The sequence below is a fragment of the Pleuronectes platessa genome, chromosome 4 (genome assembly GCF_947347685.1).
Source record: "Pleuronectes platessa chromosome 4, fPlePla1.1, whole genome shotgun sequence".
In the NCBI taxonomy this organism is placed as follows: Eukaryota; Metazoa; Chordata; class Actinopteri; order Pleuronectiformes; family Pleuronectidae; genus Pleuronectes; species Pleuronectes platessa.
This window is the reverse complement of record NC_070629.1, coordinates 20253896-20280799: the sequence shown is the minus strand read 5'-3', so window position 1 is coordinate 20280799 and position 26904 is coordinate 20253896. Positions and strand designations below refer to the sequence as shown.

Genomic DNA, 26904 nt, shown 5'->3' with positions numbered 1-26904 from the left:
CACTTTGCCTCATTTTCTGGAGCCATCATGTTCTCAGTCCTTATAAACGTTTTATAGGATGTATGAGCACCTAGTGGTGAAGTTGCACATTGCAACCAACTGAATACCGCCTCTCCCAAGCATGTAATATAACCTATGGTTGCCTTTTAATGTGAAAGGCCTTCTCTAAAGCCAGTGTTTGGTTTGTCTGTTCTAGGCCACTGTAGAAACAAGGCAGAATTCGTGAAACAGGACTAATTCTCGATGTTGAAATAAATGTGCTCATTCTAAGTTGAAAAAAACACATGTTTGAGCAAAAGACAATTAAAGGTCAACAGCCAAAGTATGTAGCCGTGTCTTTAATCAACATTTATTTGGTTATGTACGATGGATGTATAAGGACATTGACTTTAGTTAATAAATACAGAAACATTATTTACATAGACAACTGGTTTCTGGTTAAATTAACGTTTCCTACAAGATTAAATATGAAATGTTTATGTTCAGAGTTCAAATGCAATAATAAAATGCCAAATATATTACACTTAAACATCTATATATATCTAAATCTATGTTGAAACATTTTTACCTAACAACCTACTCAGCATGGGGGGAGTAGCGTCCACACCTAAAGCCTGTCAAGTGAGCATCACATCTGACGGTGTAGGTGAAGTAGAGAACTCCTTTACTGAGCTGACAGCTCAGGGAGTGAGCTCCCCTCTCAGGAAACAGCAGACATGTCCCAACCCTGTCATTATAGAGCACATCCCTGTCCCAGACTTCAAACCTCATCTCCTGACCCAGTTCAACAGAACCAAAATCATACGTTGCATTCCACACTGGATTATTGTCGTCCATTACTGTCGCAGTTTCCTCGTACTTGCCGTTGTAGAAGATCTTCAGGTAGGCGTCTGTTTTTGTGAAGGTGTCTGCCTTCAGGCCTGCGGCTCTGTGGATCTCCAGTCTGAGGGTTCCTCTGCCAGCCCTTAACGGACAACAGTTGTGATCCAGGTTAGGAGTCGGGGAACAGCTCTTGGAAGCAGGATGCCCCTCCTGCAGCTGGTTCTCTTTAATGTAGTCAGTGACGATGCTTCTCAGATTGGCACTGATCTGCGAGTCCTCCACCAAATGGTGTAGAGGGAAGATGGCGTAGGAAACCACATCAGGGTTGTCGTGGAGGCTGTTCATCCAGCTGCGGTATGCTTCAGATGGGTCTTGCTGGTAGAGGATGTCTGGGAAGTACCTTTCCCCCCCGATAACCTCGGTCTTGTGGGTCATGAAGCCCTGGTAGAAGCCCATGCTCATATTGCCCTTCAGGAAGTTTTCACACTTGTTGGAGAAGGAAGCATTAGCAGGAACGAAACCTAGAGCCATTCGGAGTTCGGAGTTCAGGCAGTTATTGATCTCGGACTCTGAGTAACCCTTCAGTGTGGCCAGACAGGTCCTGAAGGCAGTGATTCTCTTCACCTTTCCGCCAAGCTGGACCTAGGAAACAAAAATATTTACTTTTGGCTTTTCAGTAACTATTGTCATCCACCTCTTTGTCATTATCTCAGTAAATCACTATGAAAAGATGCATTTATTAAAAGGCGCAGAGAGAAGAGTGTGTTTCTCTGACCTGGTGTATATAGTGTGTTCCATAGGTGTCTATCAGACGTCTGTACTTGGCTCTGTCCTGGCTTGTGTTTAAACTCGGTGGGAGTCGGTTCAGATGCTTTGTAAATTCTGTACTCAGCTGGGGATGATCAGCCAGCCTGTAGCTGAAGAAACAAAGTACATGCGGAGTGCCATGAGGCAATTAGAAAATAATCTTGACCTTTTTGTAACAAACACAATAAACATTCAAGTTCAGTCTGCAGCCTTAAACCATAGTAACCATGCAGATCTATTGTTTTTCTTTTGTGTACCATTATTCCCCTTTACCTGTAGTAGGTGCAACTTATTTCATGGATGGCAAAAGTGGCCTTGTCCACGCTGTGCTGTGAACGAGCAAACTTTGCCAGGTCTGATCTGCTTCCTCCCAGCACTGCCTTGCCAACTTTGTCGAGGCTCAAATCCAGGTACCAGTTGTTGTTAACCAGGGAGTTGGAGCTGCGCAGCAGGGAGTCCACCGAGTGGTGCAGGGCACTAGAAAGCTGCTTACTGCAGCGGCTGAAGGGACGCCAGTCCAGCACCGCCGCTGGAAGCCTCTGAATCTGAGGAGAGTTAAGAATGACCGGAAGTACATGGGGATGCAGGTGTAAGAAGAGAGCAGTTAAAGGAAGTGGAATACAACAGAGCAGGAGGTGCTCTGAGAGGCCTGAGCAGTCTGTTAGTTTGACTCTACCTGTCCGTTTTGGAACCGGTTGGGACACAGTGTGCAGGTGTGGTTGTCAGCCAGGTGAGCTTTGACGTTGATGACATACGCGCCCGTTCGACGCATCCGCACCACATCGAAGCCCTCTCCTGCCAGGTTGTGGCCTGGGACAAAAGGAGCTTTTTCACACTCTGACCCAGAGCCAGTCCGACAGCCATGGACCCTGCAATCCTCCAACATGACTGACAAAGCCATTATCAACAGAATGAAATTGCTCCGTTGATTTTTTCCTGCTGGCATGGTGACCTAAATGTAGCAGAGGACACAAAGGTTGAGGAGGTTGCCAGTAAAGTCAGGAATTTAATGATAAGCTTGTGAGAGAACATTTTGTCACTTAATGCTCCCAACATGTCTCACAGGAATCTCAATGCAAGTAGCAAGTGTTTTCCACAGTTCCTTCAAATTAAAACACATTTTAACAGGTTTGCTTTTGGCAGATTTTTTAAAGCAGATGAACTATGTCTGTCACACAGTAAATGCAGATGAGCTCTTAATCCTCTCTGCTTTATAAAAAGCAGTAATCCTGCAGCAGATGTTGTGTCAACATTAAAAACGTGACAAATGCACTAAAAATGGCAAACTATGAAGAAAGACAAAATGTTACTCTTACCTTGGACTGCATTTGTTTTATTGTCCTTCAATCCGTTTCGTCGTCTTCCTTTAGGAGTGGTCAAGCTGTAACTTGTCTTCCCCTGCCAAAACGCCTGCCTCTGTTTAAACGCTCCCTCTTCACTAAGCCCATTGATGGCACAGTTCACTGTAAACGGTGAACTGCAAACTGTCTAAAGTCTTGATCCTGCTGGAATTGAAATAATGGCCGAGGGAGCTTTTGCTGTGCTGAGAGCCTGCTGGGCGCTCTCTTTTGTCCGTCCTCTGCCTCATGAAAAAAGACCTAGGAGGGAGTTCCCCTGCTTCACAGCTTTGTATCTGTCTCTCTCTCCCTTTCAAATGTTCTCTCCCCCAAGGCCATACCAATTTCCTCAGCATGACTGGTTTTGTTTTCACGTTCAAGACCCAGCTGTATGAATACCTCACAGCTGTGTGTTTGTGTGTGCGAGTGCACATGTACATGTGTGGGGGGAGGGGGATTTTTATATTGTCACGAGAGAGGAGGTGCACATTGGTCTGAGCCCTCTTTACGGGAAATATAAGTGTGTATGCACGTGCATGTGAGTGTGCACAGTACATGTCTGTTGTGAGTGAATGTGCGATCATGTCTATTTAATGTCTGGGCCTGCCTGTCTGTGTGCTGATAACCTTACCAAAACCATGAGGTCAGCTTTGCCATTGTCTATTTAAGGGTGAGGGTGGAATGCTGTGGTTTCTCAGTAAGGTCAAGGAACATTAAAGTGTCGCTCTTTCATTCAAATAGAAAGTGAGAAAAAAAGAATTTCCAGCCCTGGTTTGCTGTTATATTTAGAGAACCAATATGTACTTTGGTGCCATATGTACAGACTAGCGAGAGGTCCATTGAACTGTTTCTGCTTTTTGAACTAATGTTTACAAGATCTATTAAAAACATATACACAGCATCAGAATAAGAATCAGAAAGTATTTATTGCCAAGTAGGTTTACACCTACAAGGAATTTGCTCTGGTTATTGGTGCATACAATGAACATAGAAACATAAAAACATAAAAATACAATAAATACAACACACATAAGAAAAGTAATAATAAGAAACAATATATATTTACTCACTATTTACTTCTTATTTACTCCCTTTCTCTAATATTTATACAAAGTAACATTTATTTAGATATAAACATATCTAAATAAAATATATATAATAGATAAAAGATATAAAAAGTGAAGTAAAAAGTGAAATGCAAGATGCAAAACAGTCCTTGACCAACTACCAAGATATTATTTGGACATTTAAGACCAGAGAGATAGCAAAAATGAAGACATAGAGCCATGAGATTTTTTTTAAATAACTTTAATAGTTAATTCATAGTTGTGTATTGCAGAACATAAACTAGTTGTCTGTGAAAAACATTTGTAAATGCATTTATTTTTTACTGTACTTTTCAGTGCTGCTGAGGGTAAAAATGAAAAAAAAACGAAATGACATTGTGCATCTGGCCCTCATGAGGGCAGTATTTGTTCACTACAGCCATTGGAAATCACGTCTGCTTCCAGTTGATAATTTTGTGATTTTAAAATCAGATTTAGCTGTATCCAAGTATCTTGGATGTAATTAAATGTTAGAAAGTGCAAAAAGAGAGAGCACTGGCCTGTTATTTTACCTGCCTGGGGGGGCAGAGAAAAAAAAAGGTGAAATCAAAGCAAAAGTTCAATAAAACTAATCATGAATCAACCACGTCATCTTATTACACTTACAGTAACAGGTTTCGGGTGGGAAGATGCTACAGTTAACAGGCCTCAAGCCACTGAAGTTACTGAAAATTAGTACTTAGTTACAGTTACTAGTTACTTCTTTTAAAAATTGAATTACTTAACCAGTTACTGTATATCAAAAGTAATTAGTCACTAGGAAAAGTAACTTTTAAGTTACTTTCTGTAATTTTATTATTAAAATGTTTTATTGTGAAAATGTTACATTTTCACATCCTGTGATGACTACAACGGCGCTACGAAAAAGGTTTATGTTTTTAGCGACCCTCCGAAGAAGCAAAATGTCTTACGGTGTCCACGGTTGTTTCAAGGTGTTTCTAAAGGCCGGTGCATGCTTCTGCGTTTTCACGGGCCCGCAAGCGCAAGAGCCCTTCCGGGCTTATGTATCTCTTCTTACGTGCTTACGTGCGTCGCCCAATTTTTCTAACTATACGACAAAGCGACGCGAGCCTCACAAAACCCGCAAGGCTTGTGATTGGTCTGCCTACTACATCCCGTCCGGAGTCTAGTTCCCGGTTTCATGTCCCATAATACCGGCAGAAATCATGGAAGATTTAGAAGAACGAATATGGACCAAATAGAAGAGCACTTGGCAGAAGAGATCCGAAAGTATGATCGCTTGTATAACCCGTCACTGACTGGCCGATTTGTCCGCCAGAAACAGGCTACGAGGAGCCGCAGTGGCTATGTAAATAAACAATCGACGAAGAAGAAAGAAGGGGTCTCTAAGGTCGTCTTCGACAAAAAACATTACTCCGCCTAGTGTTCTGGCGGGGAATTGCTTTATAAGACGCGCAGCGCTTGGGGAAGCATGAATGACTTAAGGCCAATTTATGCTTCTCCGTTTTGACGGACACGGACAGATAGGACCGCCTTCTTTGCCGTGGAACGCCCTCTCCGGGCCACTCCGGGGCTCCACGGAGAGCTTTTCGGACAGCTCTGATTTTTCTAACTACACGTCGGCATGGCGGAGAGCCCTAGGATAGTCCTTGGCTGTGATTGGTCCGCTAACGCCAGCATTTCGGGACCTCAAACTTCCTGTTCCATTCCCTAAATCACAGTAAACCAAAATCACAACTACGACTCTATGATTAATGTGACAAGTGTGTTAAGCCAGCGGCGTTGTCCGGCTGACAGTGGCTGGTTAGAGCACTTACAGCATGTGTGTACGGTCACATACAGTTATAACGAACTTTCATAACGGGGCTAGCGGGCTAGCCACCATGCTAACTGCGGTGGGAACAGCATAAAAACCCGCTGACTTTAATCCCCCGGCTCTCATGACACTGTTTCTCAAACACCGTCAGGTTAGAAGCAAACACTTGGTAGTAGCTAGTATCGGGTGTCCGTGCTGACTGTGTGTGGAAGCTGGGGGGAGCTAGCTGCCTCCGTGTAGCTTCAAGCTGTTGCAGCTGTTGAATTAGCAACGCAGTTTGGAAACAAGACCGGGGAACCGCTGCGTTAAGACACGATAACAAAAGCATTTTGACCCGCTGGGTGTCAATTTATTTCAGCAAAAACTGTCGCGTCATCAACATCCTTTTTCTGTTAGTTGCCATCGTTCACTGTGTGTGAGGAGCCGGGAGGACGTAAATAAACCAGCGTGGACTTCTTCTATATACCTCATGAGGTAGGCTTCTCTAAGCTCGACTTCCGTTGCGCCAACTATTGTTCTGGTGGTGAATTGTTTTCACAACAAAAAGGCTCGTAGAACTATAAATCAAAAAGGGTCCGTCCGATCCGTCCGTCCGTAACGGACTCGGAGAAGCATATATCGGCCTTTAAAGGCCAAATTATAGTCGGGTTGCACGCATGCACGCAAGACACACAAAACACGCCCCTTTCAAGCCCTCTGGCGGCTTGCGTGCGTCCGCCAATTTTTCTAACTATACGACAAAACAACGCGAGCCTCACGCAGCCCGCAAGGCTTGTGATTGGTCAGCTTACAACATCCTGTCCGGAGTCTATTTTCCGGTTTCATGCCCCACAATACGCGGAAATCACGGAAGATTTAGAAGAATGAATATGGACCAAATAGATGAGCACTTGGCAGAAGAGATCCGAAAGTATGACCACTTGTATAACCCGTCACTGACTGGCGGATTTGTCCGCCAGAAATAGGCTATGAGGAGCCGGAGTGGCGATCTAAATAAACAGTCGACGAAGAAGAAGACGTCTCTTCTTTGTGTGTTTTGTCTTCGACAAACAACGTTACTCCGCCTAATGTTCTGGCGGTGAATTGCGTTGCAACACGCGCAACACATTAGAGAAGTATAAACCAAAACGAGTCCGTCGATGCAACTGCGTGGCCTTCCGCGGTTGCAGTCGCAGGACTATAATTCGGCCTTAAGTTGTTCAAAGTTGTATTAAGGTGTACGGTGTTACAAGGACGGCTCAAATAAACGACCAGAACATCAGTTTAAGTCTCGACCATCTTTCGGGGGATCTGCTTCACTTGTCTTCTTGTCTGCAAGTGTTCAGTTTTCTCAAAAGAGAGTAACGCGAGTAACAAACTCATTTAAATTTCAGAAATTGTAACTGCGCTACTTGATTAAAAAAAATACTTCGTTACATGCTCGTTACCGCTAAAAGTAGTGGAATTACAGTAATGCGCTACAAAGTAACGCCACTGAACACCACAGACCCTGAAGTACTCACTCAACTAGTACACGTTCACTTCCTGTGTCTGAGGACAAACCAACATCAAACTTGAGATATGAGGTTCACAAGGCAAATTTCTCTATTTGTGAGCCAAATACGACCGTGACCTTTGACCACCAAAAAGAATATGTCCAACTGAACATATGAACCAAACCTGAATTCCCTCAAGGTGTTATTGAGATATCATGAATTGGGCGAATGGATAAACAAAACTGATTATTTCTTGGAAACATCCACTGCTGTGTTTCATACATTATCAGACGGAACCAGATGGAACATCTCACCTGGCCAGATGCAGAGCGGCCTCCAGGATGTTGGAGCCCTCTTTGGCGCTAGTTTCACAAAACAGAGTGTTGTATGTCTGTTGGGTAAGATGTTAATGCCTATAAAATGATTGTGGATCTGAGCCTCTGCCATCTTCAGTTTGGCCATGAGCTCATCATTCTTATTGACCAGCGCGGTATTTTGCCTTTTGAGAGTAGAGATGTCCATTTTCTGCAGTTCAGACTTGTTTTTCTGAAAAAAAGAGAATACATCATATGACATTAGCAATTGAGATCATCGGCATTCCTTTGCTGAATCCTTTCCTTCAAAGGATGGGGTATAGAGTGTGTATTGTGAACCCTAACCCTAACCCTAACCATCCAAGGATGTCCTAAGTGATCCAGACTATACTCCATCCTATGATGAGACCTCTGTATGTATTTGAGTAATCTTCCCCTCCCTCACAAACGGTTTAAAATGTATTCACCAAATTTATTTAAATAAATCTATTTATTAAGTCTTTAATATTCTGTTCATCTGGGTGATATCAGTCTTGTGATGTTGTGGCATTCACACTACATGTTTACAGAGAAACAAAGACAGAAAGAAACCTTATTTTCAAAGGAATAACTGCACAATTGAACTAATTATGACCTTTAGCAAAGACATTTAAAGAAGAAGTTTAGTTTGTGTGGAAATAAATAGCTGAGAGCCATGTTCCCTAACATGACTGTGAGCCATGTGGTGTCTTAACGGTTCAGAAATCCTCACGACCAATCACTGTGTGTCGGAGCTCGTCAGGGTTTATAATATATATACTCTATGATTCTGCACTATATACACCCATCGATGTCACATAAATGTGCAACATCTCACAGATGACCACACTAATATTTAGTTTTCTTCAGCCATTCTGTAATAATAAAAACTTTATCATTATTAATAATAATAATAATAATAACTTACTTTCAGCTGCTTTACAGAGTAAAGACAACAAAATAAAAATAAAATCTCCCCACCAAATAAAATCAAAATCTCAACTTCAGATTAACATTTTTTTCCCTTAAAAATGCAGTAAATTAAGATGAAAGAGTAAAAATTGTGTGACAATGGCGCCCTCGAAGACACCCGGTCAGATAAAGAGAGGGATTTCAGACAAGGCTTTCATTGATAATGCGGCATTATTTTTATTATCCAGGACAAATAACAAGACAGACTCAATCACATCAGTAGTTTACTAAGTTCATGTGCACTCATTTAAACAGAATAACAGACATCTAGTGGATCAGAGTCTGCCACCTTTCATTTACACATACCTATTTAATTATAATTTATACCAGATGGTTAAATGATCAAATGACAGCAGTTATTTTTAGCATTCATGCAAAGTGAGAATGATGTGCGATATGTTCAGCTTCAAAAATATAAAATCTGTAACACAGCATCATCCTCAGCAGGAGGTCAAATGAAAGGAAATATAACACTGTGGGTAATATAATAAAAAGGATGTGTCAGAACATTAGCATGAAGCCTCATACGACCACACACTGCATCTTATACAGTATAGAGCATTTATTTAATTCAAGCAACACCATGTAACTTTTACTGAGCAATAGCGCCCTCTGCAGCCACACATGATGGTGATGATGAAGATGAAGTCACATTAAAAAGGCCTGTTCAATGGATGTTTTTACCTTTCAGACATTTTTCTTTCTGCATAAAAGCTTTAAACATTGATACACATTTCTATCTATGTTAGACACTGTCATTTCTCAAGAAAATTGTAAATATTGACATGACATATGACATCTATTGCACTTCTGTCCGTCCCGGGAGAGGGATCCCTCACATGTGACTCCCCCTGGGGTGTCTTTGTTTTTTTGGTAGTTATTCCTCACTCTAGTCGAGGGTTCAGGGCAGAGGGCGTCACACCTTTTTATCAAACCCTATGAGGCTAATTTTGATTTGTTAATATAGGCTGTAGAGATAAAACTTGATGTGATTGAATTAAACTGAAATACAACTGAATGTTGGAAATTTCTCATTATCCCCAGGTTCCTGAGTCAGAGAAGCAGCTGCTGTAGCAAATACGCAAAACTCTGTTTAGAATTCTCAGTATTTTAAGTTTTTTCTCTGAATACTTGAAATAAACGCTGGTTCTTCATAGTTCTCCAAGTCTTTTTAACTCATCTACAATTCGGCATTAGCTGTTACACACTTCACGCAGGAGATCGTACCTGCTCACCGAAGAGGGTGGCACCATTCTCCTTGTTACAAATTTGTCATTGTGACAGGTTTTAAAGATGCTATTGTAAAGTGGCATAGTGTTGCTTTAAGGTCCTTACACACTTCTCTGTGTCTCCATGTCGACAGTCAATACAGTTCACTTGCAGTAATATCTGGGAGGTGCCAACTACAAACATCAGTTTCATTTGAGGCAAACAACATTTTGTAGATGACACTTCAAACCAGCACAAGATGATGGAGGCAGCTCCACCCGGACCAGGCACCAGTCCATCACAGGGCCAAACATCCAACATTCACTTTCGTTTTAGAGTCGCAAGTTCATCTAACCTACATGTCTTCACCCTGTAGGAGGGAAACCAGTGCCCCCACAGGAAATCCCTCGCAGCCACAGGAGGGACACAGGATTTCACTTACACAGCCGTCTTTCTCTTCTCATGATCTACACATTCTTTTCACAACGTGCCAGAACCAGGCAGAGCTGATTGTACAAACCATATATCACACAGGAGGAACGAAATTGTGCAAATCAGTGTGATAGCATAATAAAGAACAAACATTACATGGTAAAATATTGAACAGTTAGGAATTCATGCTGTGCCCGAAACAAAACTTCTTTTACATAACCCTGAATAACGAAAACAAACATCTAAAATGAATGTGAAGTTGTGGATATTCTGCTGTGATCCACTTTGCTCACTTGATCCATTATAACATAAAGTAGTTGTGGTTACTGAGGGTGATGATTTGTTCCTGTTGCAGAGATCACGTCTCATTTCGGCTTTGTCAGGTTTCTGCATTTGTTTTCCTTCTCGAGTTCACATTAAGTCAGACGTGCAGGTCCAGAAATGAGTCTGATCAGGTGCAACAGGAGAAGTTTGGTTTCTTACGGGGAGCGTCCAGGCTGGGGAGCGACTGATAGTGACTCTTTCGATTTAAGGTCGACTGTTCTTTTACCTGCCTGGGGGGGGGGCAGAGAAAAAGAAAAAGTGAAATCAAAGCAAAAGTTCAATAAAACTAATCACGAATCAACCACGTCATCTTAGTACACCTAGAGTAACAGGTTGCCGGTGGGAAGATGCTACAGTTAACAGGCCTCAAGACAAGACCCTGAACTACTCACTCAACTAGTACACGTTCACTTCCTGTGTCTGAGGACAAACTAAAACCAACATCAAACCTGAGATATGAGGTTCACAAGGCAAATTTCTCAAAAAATACTTCGTTACATGCTCGTTACCGCTAAAAATAGTGGAATTACAGTAACGCACTATACAGTAACGCACTACAAAGTAACGCCACTGAACACCACAGACCCTGAACTACTCACTCAAATAGTACACGTTCACTTCCTGTGTCTGAGGACAAACCAACATCAAACTTGAGATATGAGGTTCACAAGGCAAATTTCTCTATTTGTGAGTCAAAAACGACCGTGACCTTTGACCACCAAAAATAATATGTCCAACTGAACATATGAACCAAACCTGAATTCCCTCAAGGTGTTATTGAGATATCATGAATTGGGCGGATGAACAAACCAAACTGATTATTACTTGGAAACATCGACTGCTGTGTTTGGTTCATACATATCAGACGGAACCAGATGGAACATCTCACCTGGCCAGATGCAGAACGGCCTCCAGGATGTTGGAGCCCTCTTTGGCGCTAGTTTCACAAAACAGGGTGTTGTATGTCTGTTGGGTAAAGACAGAAAATCAATAATCCATAATCAATCTGTTTATTTTACTGCTGATCCTAGTTGGTTACAGGTTATGACTTGGAAATTAAACGAAGATGATAGTGGATGTTTACCATGGCCAGTTTTTCTCCATAGCTGGTAGGAACACAGTTAACTTCCAATTCTCTGAGATCACACTTATTACCCACGAGCATGATGGGAATGTCCTCCAGACTCACGTCCTGCTAAGTATCAGAAAAACAGTAAAACTAGTTAAACATAAAGAAATTAAACAAAATATATATGTTGCTGGACGGTGAATTTATGACTGTATGTGCTAGGTACAAAAAAAAAAAAATGTAATATCAGTTCATTGTTTACATAGTGCTTTGTATCAGACAACACATAACGGATTTTCACAGGCCACAAAATACAACATGCAGGAATTTTTTAACAAGCCCACAATAAAACAACAGAACACAATCTGTGCATGCTTTCCACTCCACACTTACACATCTGCTGCATGGGAGAAAAGGGAAACAGGCAAGACCGTTTAGTTAGGGATTAAAATGAACGTGTGACAACATGTTAACATAAAGTATCTTAAAACAAGACAAACGCTGCCTTTATAGAAGGTGGATAAATTCCACCTTCACTTTAATCTGCAGAGGTCAAACACTGTGATACTTAGTTTGCCAGAATGTTTTCCTCTGAGCACCTTTATTACCTCGATCATGTCCACCCACTCTCTCACATTCAGGAAGCTCTTTTCACAGGTGATGTCGTACAGCAGCAATACGCCGTCCGCCCGCCGGAAATAAGACTTTGCAATACTGCGAAACCTGAGGTGAGGGGAGACAACAGTTCAAAATACACACTAGACACACAACGTCGATTTTTTAACTTGTGTTGGCAGAATAATTTAAGTTTTTTGCGATAAGATAAATACAAAATGTTTTGTCTTACTTTTAATGCAGCCTGACCGATATTATAAAACGAAAAACATTTCCGATAGTGGCTGTTGTACAAATTAAACAATTTTTCAATGATTCCTAAGACAATGTTATCATACCTTAATGACAAAGATTAGGTAATTGAGGTTTTTATTTCAGTTTTTTTAATATATTAAACATATGTCAACAAATCTACTTCCATATAACCGTAATTAGATTAATTCGTCTTACATAAATAAAAACTACCATAAACCATAAACTATTTCATCAATAATTACAAATAAATATAAAACACAAATATAGCCTGTTGAACTTGAATTAAGAAAAAAAAAATTCGCTAATGTAAAATGTAATCTTTAATGCACAGATTTTCTGTTTATTCTGTAAAATCACTGATTTTATTTTGACAAACGTCAAATATGATATACCTGTGAAGGACATTGGCTGAATTTATCAACGAACCAGTAAAACGGTCAGACTCTATATTTCTGGAAGCTTGCATATCTTCTTATACGCTTATAAGCTTTTGTACATATATAATAGTACATATATATATATCAAACACACCTTTCCTGTCCTGCAGTGTCCCATAGTTGTAGTAAAACAGGCTCTCCATCTACAACTAGTGTCTTGATCTGAAAATCCACTCCTGAACACACAAAAAGTCAAAATAAAACATATCACACTGCAAAACTAAAACAACTAAGGGAACATTACATTTTACAACTTCAAACAATAGTCAAGGGCTTATTTAAACTATAACCCTCACAGAAATTTGACCATTAACTACTGACTGGTTAACTATTAATCTGTCAGCTGCCACTCCCTCCAGGCCTTCATTTCTTGGAAAATATTATTTATCTGAAGTGGAAGAGGAGAGAACAAGACAATAAAGCCAGTCATGACTAAAAGAGAGTTTTGTTTCATCCGACTCACCCAGAGTTGTGCTGGAGTTAAGTTTGAATTCGTTCTTGCAGAGTCGCAGCAGGAAGCTGGACTTTCCCACGGCCGCATCTCCGGCCAACACGATCCTGAAGGCTTTCTCTGAGGTCCTGTAGCCCTGGTCAATGCTGCCCAGGTCCTTCTGCAGAGGGGACAGAGGCAGAGTGATAACACAAATCTGCACAATTAGTTTGGCTTTGACCACTTTAAAATTTCTCGTTCGTCTTATTTTCATGTCTCTTTTTCATCAGCCACATTCGGCGATGTTGAGGGTTTTATGTCTCATTGCAGATCACAATGTAGGTCACATAGATACGTTTGCTAAACGTGGCCCTGAAGAAACTGCTCAATGAAAGACAATGAAATCAAGTGAAAGAAAAAACACACCTTGATTTGTTGGGATTCTAAATAAAATCTTTAAATTTCTGAATCCTGATACTAGAGTCACTGAAATCATTAACAATATCTAATTTAATAAATATTTGACCATTACAGGTGGAGTTGGTGAAAACAGGGAACCACTGTTGCTATTTGAAAACACGCCCCTCCTTTCACTGCTCCTTCAGAAACCCCACCCCCCACATTAATGCACTTGCATTTCCGAGGTGAACCACAGATGGAATTATCCACCACAGACATTAGCATTATCTGTAAACAAAATACGGCCTCTGTGTTTACACATTCAGTGTCCGTGTGCCCTTGAAGAAGCAGACAGTCGGATGTGGTGATGTACGCGTGTTTAGGCATTTTTCTCTGGAGAATCAAAAGTCATTTCTCACCAACATGTGTTGACTTCTTCTCACTCCTCTTTTTATCTTCCCTCCCTTCTTTCTTGTCTCTCTTACCTGAACACTGATGGCGCTGAGGGCTTTCCTTGTTGTCGGTGCCGGGGTAAAAGTCTCACCAACGGGTTCAGGCAGCTTCCAGTCCAACACTGAGCTGCTGTCCGACCCGATTGCTGATTCACTGTCTTGTGTGTCTGCAGGCTGTGATGGAGAAACAGAGGCAACCGCTAGCATTACACTGAAGAAATGATATTGTCCATTATCCAGGAAACCAACGGAAATGTTGAAACACTGTCAAAGAACGTGAACATTGTATGGGTTCTTCCTTTTGTCGTGCCCCGCCCTTCCACAAAATTGCATGGGAATGTGTAACGTTTTTTTTTTCTTTTTCGCGTAATCTTGCTAATGACCAAAGAAAGGCAGATGAAGAATTAACCCCCATGTGCAGTTGTGTGTCTGTGTTGGATCTTCTTCTCGTCTCACCTCAGCGTCAGACGTTTCTCCCATCATGCTGTCATTGTTGTCGTCCTCCACCTTCTTCTCCTCTCTCTCCTCCTCCTCCTCCTCTTGACCCTTGACCTCCTGCTCAGAGTCGTAGCCTCCGTGCGAGCCTCTGAGCGTCGACAGGCCGCTGTCCGTGTAGACCTCGGGCAGGCTGTCCTCCTCGCACTCACTGCTGTCCCTGCGCTTCAGGCCTGGGTCGCACATGGCCAGGGCCAGCGTGTCACAGCTGGGCCGCCGCGCGGACAGAGGGTATTCGTCCATACGCTGACCGAACCTGAGGAGGAGACCAGGAAAATAAATAAAAACCTCCATAGGCTAATTCTGCATCCTCTAGAACAAGATGGAGGTGAGACAAGTAGAGCCTACAAACTACTACTATTATTACCCAGAGGAACCAGGACATTGTGCAATAATGTTTTATTTACATATTTATTTTTCTGGTAGTCCAAATAAATGAATACTAATACAAAACTCGAATACGTTGCTGTATCAACAGACAATCGTGTTCATGAGGAAAAAGCCTTAAATTCCAAGCAAAGCGTCTTGACTCAATACATTTTATACTGGACATGCAAATGGCTCAAACTAGATGCACCCAGTCTGAAATAAACACCCTGAACATTGCAAACACCTATATCATCCTTAATCCCTAAACACTTACTGTTAATATTCTGCTCTTGATACAACTGAAATAGTATTTAAAAGATAAACAGTAGCTGTGATAAAATAAAAAATAAAAATTGACTGTTCAGAAAATATAAAAGTTCATCATTGTGTATCAATACACTACGTGCATACAATGAGTAGAAGAGTGGCGCACTGACCTTTCCCTTAACGCATATGGGGATGTGTAGCAGATGCTTTTACTTCTGCTTCTCTCCTTAATTTCTGCACAGTTACCAGACTGAAACACACCATATATATATAGAGATTATAATGTTTCATTACTTTCTGAAACTGACACATATTCATACTGTGATTGTTTTCATGAGTATTGTAACACAATATGCCTTTTTTCATTTCAAACAAATCTGCTGGTCCAATTAATTCGTTTTTTGGGGTTGAAATTGTGTAAATAGGTTTAAGAATCAAAGCAAAAAGTCAGTTTTTCTTATTAAAAAAAACAAATGGCGTCTATAAACCCAAAGTAGGAAATAACTTAAGCCTCTTTTAATTTGTAAACAAGACCATTTTTTTTTTGTAATTGTTCAGCTTTACCCTTGATGTCCTCTCCAGAGCTGTTCTCAGGCCATCGTTACTGTCATGGAGCTTCCTGTTGGCTGTCCTATCCACACACACACGCACACACACACACACACACACACACACACACACACACACACACACACACACACACACACACACACACAGCGAGAGAGAAAGACAGAGAGAGAGTAATAAATAATGTTTATTTGACTTATTAATTTTATGTGTGTGTGTGTGTGTGCGTGTATGTGTGTGTGTGTGTGTGTGTGTTTGCATGTATTTGTGTGTGTGTGTGGGGATAGGACTTACTGCAGAATATCGATCTGACTCTCCAGGACGTCGCGTTCATCGGCGAAATGTTTCATGAGCTCTTCGTCTCTGCATCATAAATAACAATTGTTCGAATTTATACATTTGAAACGGTAAATAAAAGTGAAAAAAACATACAGAATATGTAACAGTTGTGTGTGAGTGTGTGTGTGTGTGTGTTTGTGTGTCTGTGATGAGGAGGCCTGAGTAGGGGGAGTGTAACTCGGCTGCGTCTGTTGCTAAGTAACGCTTCTGAAGAAGTTATTGTGTGTGTGAAGCCGCTCCAGGATATCCTGTTTCAGCAGTAACAAAGTGAACCCCCCCCCCCCCCCACCCCAGGTGGGGACACTGAGGTCCTCACTTCTTTTTGTCCAAGTCTTGTCTAGGTTTTCTTGTGTGATAGAGAGCAGAGAGACCATATTATTCTCAACTTCAGAATTAACAAATGAGATTTTTTAAAAAAGAGGGAGAAAACCGGCTCTACCACTTCCTTGTAATAAGTAATTCCAAATTTAAATATTTTCCTCAGGGGTAAGTGTGTGCGTTTGTGTTTGCAAGAGAAAGTGGGATTTGACGTCAAGTCTTGTGCAACAAACCCATTTACTTCTGGTGGTGAAACAACAACAAAATATCCCCTCATGTATGATCACGAGAGCTCTAGAAAAATCTGACAAATAGAATATGATGCTGAGTTTGTCAGAAAGGTCTGCAACTTGCAACTACAGATTCAAGAGAAATCCAGTTAAATACCCCAATCTAGAAGTGCTCTAACACCGTATGACAAACATGGGAATAAAAAGCAATTCACCGCTCAGAGTTGATGCTTTGATCGGTTAACTCTGTCTTCAGCGTGTCCATCTCACTGTGTAGACAGGCCACTTTGGTCTGAGATTTCATCAGGTCCTGCTTTAAATGCTGGTTCTCCTGCAGACACAAAGACAAGAGGAGAGAGCGGTGGAAAGTGAGAATATAACACGTGTGTGAAGCTCCAAGCGGAGACGTGAGACAAAACTCCTTCTGGCACTTTGAACAAATGTTATGCAATGACAGACGCAGTCTCACCAGTGTCAGCTCACTGATCTTTTTCTTCAAAGCTGGACTCTCGTCTTTCACAGTGATGATCTTGTACTTATCTTCGATCTGATGGTTCACATATTATAGCTTCAGTTGACTATACACACAGATTTAACAGACTAATATAAAAAGCATACAAACTAGAGATGGCCAATATTACGACATTAATAATTATCACAATATTATTTTCACTTAAAACACAGTGAGGAGGAGTCAAACACATAATTGGTTGACCTCAGGTATTTAAAATGTTTTTCTCTTTTCTTTATCAAGTGTTTGTCAATTTCTTTGCTAGTCAGTCTTATGGTTCTTCCTTTTGATATGAAGAATAAAAAGATCCTGTTTAATTTTGTATTTTCAATTTTAGTTATGCGATAAACTCAAAACAGAAGTGCAATTTAAAAAGGCAAAATAAAAGCCTAGTGGAGAGAATCTATAAAAACCTCATGTCACAGGATCAATTCTAAGCTTGAATAGACATTTTTCAAATAATAATCAATTAGATTTGATTTTATAGTTCTTTCACTTCGGCTGCTGCCTCTAAAGCTTCCTGCACTAATGCACAGCTCATGTTTTTATCTTTGGAAACAAGTGAGTGTTATCTGCTCAAGTGGATGTTTATGTTTTCAAGAGGTCAAAAGATTACATTAGTTCACCTTCTTGTGAATGCAGTCAGTCAGTGTTAACGAGAAATGACCCAATTCACCCAGTTCCAGTGTTTAGCGGTTTCATATATGTTCAGTACAAATAACTCTTCAGGGCCTGTTTGTGTTTAATTGAGTCGAAGGCGAGTGTCTCTTCAGCAATGCACTCTTTGTTGTGAGTCCACATGTCACTGGGACAGTTAAACAGCACAATCATCCGTTTTCAAGACATTGATCTGACTGTATCTCTGTGGAGCAAAATGTGTTGATCTCCAGAAGAGGCAGTTTTACAAAATAGATATTTACCATCTGCATCCTCTGGATCTTACACTGCAGCTCACACACTTCAGTCTCGAAATTTCTCCGTAACTCGTTCAGTTCGTTCTCTCCTCGCTTCTTCTCCTACACAAACACACACAACCAGCACAAAAACATGGCTGCCTTAAAATAACACGTTGTGATATTCTCTTATTAAAGCGTGCATGCTGTGAATGTGTGTGTGTACATGTGCTTCTATTTTTCCAAGAACAAGTTGAACTAATCGACCATTAGTCCATGAGGATTCAGGAAATAGGATATGTAACAATTCTTCATAAAAATTCCTAGAAAACAACCAGACATCGTTATATCTTAATTTTTTCCGACCTGTGCTCTTGCATAATAGCAAAATGTTTCCCTCAATTCTCAAACCCAGAGAGGAGTGTGTAAGATTTAGGTGAAAGGGATCTATTGGCGGAAATTGAATATAAAATATCCCTCGTGATGCGTTCACTATTGTATGTTTCATCTAAATTCTATGAGTTGTTTTCTTTACCCTCGAATGGGCCCTTTATATTTAAATACTTTACAATATCAGCTGGAGCTGGCCTCCCTACGGAGGCCGCCATGTTTTTTACAGAAGCCCAAACTGAACAAGCTAAACAGCTTTTGAGTTTTTAGGACAATTGAAGGTTTCCACACCTTTCTTTCATGTCGAGAAGGAAAGGGTTAGGAGAGTGGTATTTAGCTGCAACATGCAGCTTCACCACTAGATGTCACTTAACTCTAAACACTGAACCTTTAAGACTTGGTGTTAATGCTATGGGTAGAATTCAGTTTATGATCAGGATAAGGGACTAGGGAATGCATTATGTTAACATGTGTCCTTACTAAGGACACATGTTAACATAATGACTCATTAATCTGTTCTTATTTTAGGGCAGAATTTGAAACATGGACGAAAGCCGCCGGTTGATCGATAAGTGTATCAGCAACCGTCTACGTCCAGTTTCCAAAATTAGATTCCTGTGATGTAGGTGTCGGAACGCGGCAGCACGGCTGTGTGCACATTACAGTGTGAGAGAAAACAGGTGATGGCCCTCTAATCATGTGTACTTTTCTTACTAAGCAAACAGCAGCTCCTGAGTCAGTTGAGTACACTTACATAAGTTCAAGTTAAAAGCACAAAGATTTTCTCAGAAAGTAGTTTACAGATTATACTTTTCACACACACACACGCACACACACTGCCCCACTCTTATCATGACAACGATGTGTTTACAGTACAGTCTTATTATTGGAGACCAGCAGTTCTGTGTGTCTACTGTGTAATACACAGTAGGGGATGTACAGATCCGCAGGTGTGTCCAAGTGGATCAGTAAGGTGATATTCATGCTTGTTTGACATGAGGGAAGAGCTGAATAAACACGCCCTGCTTATCTCTTGGCCTGAATATACTCAACAGACAGAAACCCATCATATCCACTGACCTGCAATATTGAAACGAAATCAGAGAGCTGTGTTTAAGCATGCGTTTGAATTTGAGAGGATGTGATGAGTCTGTCCCACCTGCTCCCGTGTTTTTCTCTCCGCAGCGTGAATGCGTTGCTCCATCTCCTCCTCCATCTCACTGAGCTGCATCGAAGCCTGGTCCTGCGCGCTGCAAAACAACGAGAGATAAACGTCAGTGTACTCCAGAAGCCTGCATCCCTCCATCATGTAATATGTACAGGTACTGGGTTGTCCTCTTGATGGTCACAAGACAGGTGAAGCCAGTGTGGAGTCGCCAAATTTACCCAACCAGCAAGTTCTTGGACTGAAGAGGGATTCTGAACATAACAGCATTTATTGCATATTTCCTGACATTAGGACCAAGACAACACACATTTAAAGGGACTAACGTAAAATCTATATAATCATCATCAGCCATTGGAACTGAATCATCTGAAATAATATTTTACTGAAAGAAAGAATTAATAACTATATAACCATAACCATAAGGGAAATTACACTGATAAAAGTGTTCTGCGTCACAACTCGATCATATTAGTGTGTAAGTGTGTGACTGTGTGTTTCTCACCGTTTGATGGCGAGGGCCAGGTTCTCCATCTCAGAGTTTTGCTGTTTGATCTCTTTGGTGAAGTTCAGGATGACGGTCTCGAACTGAGGAATCATTCTTGGCTCCGTCAGGCTGATGTTCTGGTACAACGTCGCTGCCTGTTCATGTCTGGAATAAAAACAGGATTTCACTTTGTCTGCCGTGATGAATTACTGACATGTTCACTCTTTTCCCCGGCAAATCATACACCATACTTTATTCACATCACCAAACACTGTATCTATCAGGAGCCCAAAGTGTTTGGTGATGTGTCCTGGAGAAGAGATGTTGACTGGAATAAATCTCACTCTGACCTGTACCCTATGTGTTTGTTTACTTGTTTTGTTACAGCTTTTGCGACCTTTCCCAGCATAAGCACTGACCTTGTGAGGACCAATAGATCTTGTGGCCCCCAAAGCTCTGTCCTAATGAGGCTAAATATCATTTCTGAGCTCCTGGTTAAGGTTAGTTGAGATGTGAAATGAACCAAATTGTGATTATGTGAAGCTGAAACTAGTAAAGTCGTGGAGTATGATGATTGGAACCAGTCAAATTAACAGAACAGGAAAATAAGAGCATGCTCTCTATGTACAGTGAGAATCAGATGAGCGGTCAAAACAGGCAAGTTTCCTCTTTTACTGCCTGAAGAACTAACATCAGTTCACCTCATAAATCATGAAAAAGACATGACACCAGCACAGGCACAAGTAAACCATTTTAAGAAACTATTCTAATTTCAAAAGTCCATTTATAACACACCAGTGTCTTTGCTGTTGCTTCTGGACTCATTTTGTATCCCAGTCAAATACATAAAATGTAGATCCCATAAATACATGTCATTGAGAAACTAAACCTCACTTAATCACACAGTTTAGTTTAGTGTTTGATGTCATTACAGTGATAAAAGTGTTCTGCGTCACAGCTCGATCATATTAGTGTACAGTGAGTGAGTGTGTGTGTGTGTGTGCGTGTGTGTGTTTGCCTTCCAACAGGACGGACCGGCTGTAATACTGAGCATATAGACACTCCTGCCTGTCTGTCAATAACTCGCGGCACCACACAGCTGTCCTTCACTCTGACACACAAACTTTTCCAAACAGAAACACACACACACACAAATAAAGGATGTAAACACAGGAAGTTGTGTTGAGGCAGTTGATGTCGTCTAACGCTGCTGAAAACGTCACTTTTCTGCCCAATGATCTCAAAACTTTAAGCATTAAAATACTTTTACTGGCACCAAATAAAGACTTTTTTATATTCACAGGTTTTCTATTCTCTTTCTGACCCCATGTTGTGTTTGTCTGTGTTTGCGATTTACAGTTTTCAAGCACCTAATGATAATTTGTCCATCGTCTGTTTAGAATGCACGTGTGTTACCACAAAACTTTCCCTAACCCTAACCCTAACCCTATTCTCTTTCTGACCCCATGTCGTCTTTGTCTGTGTTTGCGATTTATAGTTTTCAAGCACCTAATGATAATTTGTCCATCGTCTGTTTAGAATGCACATTTGTTACCACAAAACTTTCGTCTATGTGGAATAATTTTTTTTATAAATGCGGTTTTCAAAGGAGCACCCAATATCATTATTTGTTGAGCATTTAAAACAAATATGATATGACCAGATCATCATCTATTCAGTCATGTTGTGCGTAGGAATCATGTTTTCAGTGAACCCTCACACAGTCATTTAAGTCACTGCCTCAGTCAGCTGAAAGACTGAATATTGATCAACAAAACACACTCATTACTTCGGCCGTAATCATTATGAAGTTATGGATTGGGACCCTAATCGATTGCTTTGCTCATGATGCCTCCTTCTCACAAAATACTCTTTCATCCACTGGAAAACAGACACTGTGTCTTGTGTGCTATATTTTCCATGATGTCATCGCTCAGCTGACGGTTGTGGCAGTGACTCGGACTCTTTAGGGATAAGAGGGTGTATTTAGAAAGCGGTGCCGCTGTGACCATCGATGTTCCGATGTCACAGCACAGCGGCGCGAGGAAGAGTCCCATGTCAGGCCCGGGGCCAAAAACATACACAAAAAGATGATATATGAAAACATTCACAAATAAAAAACAATATAAAGACATATGCTTACAAAGGTTGGCCAGAGACATAACATTTTACCAGTGGAAGTATTTTGACATTATTGCTGACTTGATACGGGAGTCATCATGACGATGCATAAAACTGCAGCTAAGAGCAAACATGATGAGACAAGCAGATGTAAAAGAGCTTCGCCAAAATAAAGGAGTCAAAAATTGAAATGAGAAACTAACTGACTAAACAATGCAGCTTTGAAATCTGGAAAATTATTTGGTGCTTTTAATAAATTACACTTTCTGATATTTGCTTCTTCGGGCCCATTTTTGGTCAGTTTGCGGTCTGAGGCCTGGCTCTGTCCAAGGATCTCTACTTGACCACATGATGAGAGAAGTGAGCCTCCACTGAAAGGTTCGGTCAGAAATGTAACTGTAAATACAATAACAATCAAAAGTCAGATAAGAATGACTCATTGGAAAGGATGATGGATTAGATGAATTACAGACGCATGCGGCTCAGTTAACAGACGATAGGTATTTATATGAGTTATAGTTGATAATGATTCCGTCATAGTGACAGTCAGTTGGTCTTTTCATGGCAGACAAACTCAAGCTCTTAACTGACACATTGCAAAATGATGATCCTCAAAACTGTGGCAAGTAGGGCAGACCTCGTGTGTGTTAAAAACTAATGTCACAATAATAAGCTGTGGTTGGCTTTGTTAAGAAGAAGGAAAGTTATTGTTTTAAATTAATTTCAAATTAGAAATAAACATTGTTTTCCCTCTGAGGTTGGTTGTTGTCCATTTCTCAGTTTTCATTTGGCATGCACTAAGCCTGTAGAACAGATATCCCAAACATGGAACTGTTCCACGGCCCCAGAATCTAGGAAAAGTGTGTAATGTCCACTGGGCCTTCCACCTGGTCAGAAGGTCCAGGTCCACATTCAGATAGAAACCCTTGGTTCTTCAACCCTTTGGTGTTGGGCCATCTGTTCCAGGTCGAGCTCCAGTGTGGGCAAAATAAATTGTGGACTCCATTGGTTGACCATGAAGGTTGTAGTTAAGGTATAGTCATTGTGACCGGCCCAGATGGCCGAGCTGCAAATGTGAGTGGGCAAGGGAGGACGGGTTCTGCGATGCTGAGCTTGTTGGGCTTGTGCTGGGCAGTGGCCTGCTATGTGGCCCGGTTCTCTGCATCATCGGCACCACTCTGTGGATTAACAGACCGTTCTTCTGGTTCCCTGCCATGGACGGCAAGGAGGAACAGTGGTGATTTAATAGGCCACTTCTTCTGCCTGGCATACTCTGTGTGAGTATTCCTTAGCGTGTACAGGTGGATGTATTCTTGTTTGTTTCCAGCTGGAGTCCACAAACAAAGACTTGTGTTGTAGCATTACAGGTGTGGTACTCACTCTGTGTGAAAACCACTCTCCAAGCCTTTCTCCCTGTTTTCTCTGGTGTCATGAGAAACACGACAGAACCCCTGCTGTGCTGCTGACTCAGTGGCTGACCAGTGGAAAAGCTCCTCTTGATTAATGGTTTGAAAAATTATGTAAATGTCCATCACACTTTCCCATAAAAGGCCTTTTTTAAATCAACAACACAGTTTAGGGTCATAGAAAATAGACTGATTAATGATCATTCATTCAACATGTTCAACTTGCTCCCCCTAACATATACTGAAGAGGGAGAGATACACCTGAGTCAACATGAGAACATATTTATCTTTGGGATATTATGACTCCTGTAGGGGATTAGAACTGAAGACAAACACATTAACAAGCCACAGTTCACTTTCTTTCTCTGACACCAAGGAGGAGCATGTAGGGCTGGACGTCCCAAAATTATATCACGATGAAAATGTTCATATCAGTATCAGATATCGATTAGATAGATAAATAGATAGATAGATAGATAGATAGATAGCTAGATAGATAGATAAGTGTCACGATATATGTCTCATTATTATTTATTTTAAGTTTAAAGAGTCACTTTCGTTCCTGGGTGAGGGCTTTAAAACTTTTCTTTATGGGAACACCAAACACCCAAAAACATTTTACAAATCTGATGCAGATCCACGTTCAAACAGTGAAGCTTTGAAATCAGTGTCTTCGATGTAAATATATAGAACTTTAGTTTTATTGCTATTGATGACAAATATATTTGGATAATTCCTGATATCGTTTTATTGCCCAGCCTTGTTGCCTGTAACTCAAACATCGGTATAAGCTCTGATCCTTTCCCCACAGCTACCTGTTGGCTTTTTACTTTCCTTACGTGAAGCCTAATTTGTGAATTTCCCTTTGGAGATAACTGAGCTGTCACCATCATTCGCTCCAACACATTCAAATCACCCTTGAACATTTCCATACGCGTCTCACACCCACTGGCCCAAGCTGCCCGCGGCCGTGCGCCCTCACCTGGGGATGAACCTGGCCTGCTCGCCCAGCCGCTCCTCGAAGTGCTCCCAGGCGGCGGACACGTCCCCTTCGTCCGACTCCATGTCTTCCCCGTAGCGCTCGTGGAAGCCGCTGATGAACTCCTGCAGGGTGACGGTGCCGTCGTTGTCCACGTCGAGCTTGTCGAAGATGCGGTCGGCCTCGGCGGCGGACACCTGCAGCTCCGCGCAGATGGTGAGAAACTCGTTCCTCTCGATGCGGCCCGAGTTGTCCACGTCGTAGGCGCGAAAGAGGGAGCGCAGCCGGTCATGCTCCTCCGCGCTCATACCATTGATGGAGGGCTGGCTGCGGGGGGGGGGAGAAGGCGGTGCAATGGGTAAAGGCGACGGAGAAAGTGTGTTATTCTCCCGATCTGCCAAACTTAACAAAACACTTCGATACAAGTGCGTAAAAACATCTTTAGGTAAAAGTTAATCCGTTCCAACATGTGAAAATGCTCGGGACATGTTCTGCTCCTGTTGAAGAAATAAGTTTCCAGTTGGTTTCTGCAGCGAAGAAATGAACAGCTGCTCTGTCTGACTCAGATACAGCAACTACCTGTGTGCGTGCTTGTGCGTGGGTGTGTGTGTATGTGTCTGAGAATAATAGGTCTGGGCTTGAGGCCAAATGAAAGTGCTCTCATTGTAGTGAAAGGCTGACACCCTGTAATGGATTGACTGGACTTTATAAACCAGAGAACCACAGATCATCAACCTGTGTAATCCTCCAACCTGTGATATACAGAACGTTTTATACACACACACACACACACACACACACACACACACACACACACACACAGTACACGCACTATTTTTGCAACTTTCACACAGGTCAAGTGTAATTCAAAGTGCTTTGCAAGTGATTAGCAAAACTTTTTTTTTAAATGTTAAAAATGAATTTTAAATGAGCCAAAAACATGGCTACCGAAGTTATTAATAACGGAAAAGATCACAATTAAAGCAAGTTAATATATAAAAAATATATATAAACAACGCTTAGATTTTATTAAAAACAAAATTGAATAAAATAAATAATAATGGGGCCATGAAAAACACATTGAATGCATTTACAATACATTTTCCTTCAAAACAGTAAATACCAGTATCCTCTCAGATTCTTCTTACATGTTTTTAACTACATTTTCAGTGCTCATATGAAAGGGAACTTGTATTTATTATATACATTTTTTTGAACAATGTTGTTTTGAGGACGAGAAAACCTTTTAATGTACATGTTCTGAATTCATAAATCCGAACCCCGCAGGCCAAACCATTCAATGTGATTCATCCTTTTTGATTTACAATGCTCTGTACTGACATGTATGTTTAAATTGGCGTGTATGACTATTTACACACGTGTGCACACATACTGACACACAATATTACATTTGCTTTTTGTTCTTTGTGTAAATTGATACAGAGTTTTAAGTCATTAACTGTCTAAAATGTTGAGTTTAGTTTGGTCTAGTTTAGTTAATAGGTGCCATGTACATGTATACATATATAAAACATCACGAAAAATATACACAGACACAGTCTCCATGTTAGAAAATGGTTCCAAATGTCAATAATGTGTTTAAAAATCACCTGTAGGCCAAAACAAGTGCAATTTTTGACAATGTCTGAAAATACAATCTACTGCATATTCTGTTAAAGCCTGGGAGCCTGTTTTAAATTTGACAATAAAACCTTCTCACCCTGAAGCATCAATTTACCTGCATTTACTGTAATAGAAAGAAAAATCATGATGTTTTGATGCAGGACTGTTTTTCAGCTTGACTCTCTAACACTTCCACGGCATATTTTATTAAACTGTGCCACTTTTTTTATTGGTAAACAATGTTTTCATCAGAAAAGGAAATTGACATAATTTCAGTTTAGGTTAAGATCATGTTGACGCATCAAATGGTCAAAGAAACGTTGGTGATTTATTTCAGGGATCCTGGGGTATCAGATAAAAGACTTCTTTAATACACCTTTTTAAAGATACTGTGACCTAAAACACATTCTCTTTTTACTTCTTTATTGAACTCATGAATAGAAAAAAATACCCCACCAAGGAAATCCTGAAGAAATACATTTCAAATGATTTAT

General features: G+C 40.9%; 2 protein-coding genes across 3 annotated transcripts; both read right to left on the bottom strand.

Moving 5' to 3' along the window:
* Positions 1-353: 353 nt before the first annotated feature.
* LOC128438774 (perforin-1) lies at positions 354-3354 on the bottom strand. Its single transcript, XM_053421468.1, has 5 exons — positions 2946-3354; positions 2306-2581; positions 1903-2174; positions 1598-1739; positions 354-1464 (listed from the first exon to the last, which is right to left on the bottom strand). Exons 1-5 carry the CDS (start codon positions 2955-2957, stop codon positions 577-579), a joined length of 1590 nt encoding a protein of 529 aa, XP_053277443.1. The 5' UTR covers positions 2958-3354; the 3' UTR covers positions 354-576.
* Positions 3355-8780: 5426 nt separating this feature from the next.
* Positions 8781-25384, bottom strand: rasef (RAS and EF-hand domain containing). 2 transcript variants are annotated; one of them, XM_053421461.1, is made up of 17 exons: positions 24791-25384; positions 20300-20446; positions 19789-19879; positions 18267-18362; positions 17305-17382; positions 17051-17166; positions 16243-16311; positions 15946-16012; positions 15552-15631; positions 14707-15001; positions 14284-14424; positions 13433-13580; positions 13064-13145; positions 12271-12385; positions 11678-11788; positions 11483-11559; positions 8781-10823 (listed from the first exon to the last, which is right to left on the bottom strand). In XM_053421461.1, exons 1-17 carry the CDS (start codon positions 25093-25095, stop codon positions 10721-10723), a joined length of 2121 nt encoding a protein of 706 aa, XP_053277436.1. In that variant the 5' UTR covers positions 25096-25384; the 3' UTR covers positions 8781-10720. The 2 variants fall into 2 exon arrangements, with proteins under 2 accessions (XP_053277436.1, XP_053277437.1); XM_053421462.1 differs by having other exon boundaries at positions 11678-11785.
* Positions 25385-26904: the final 1520 nt, after the last annotated feature.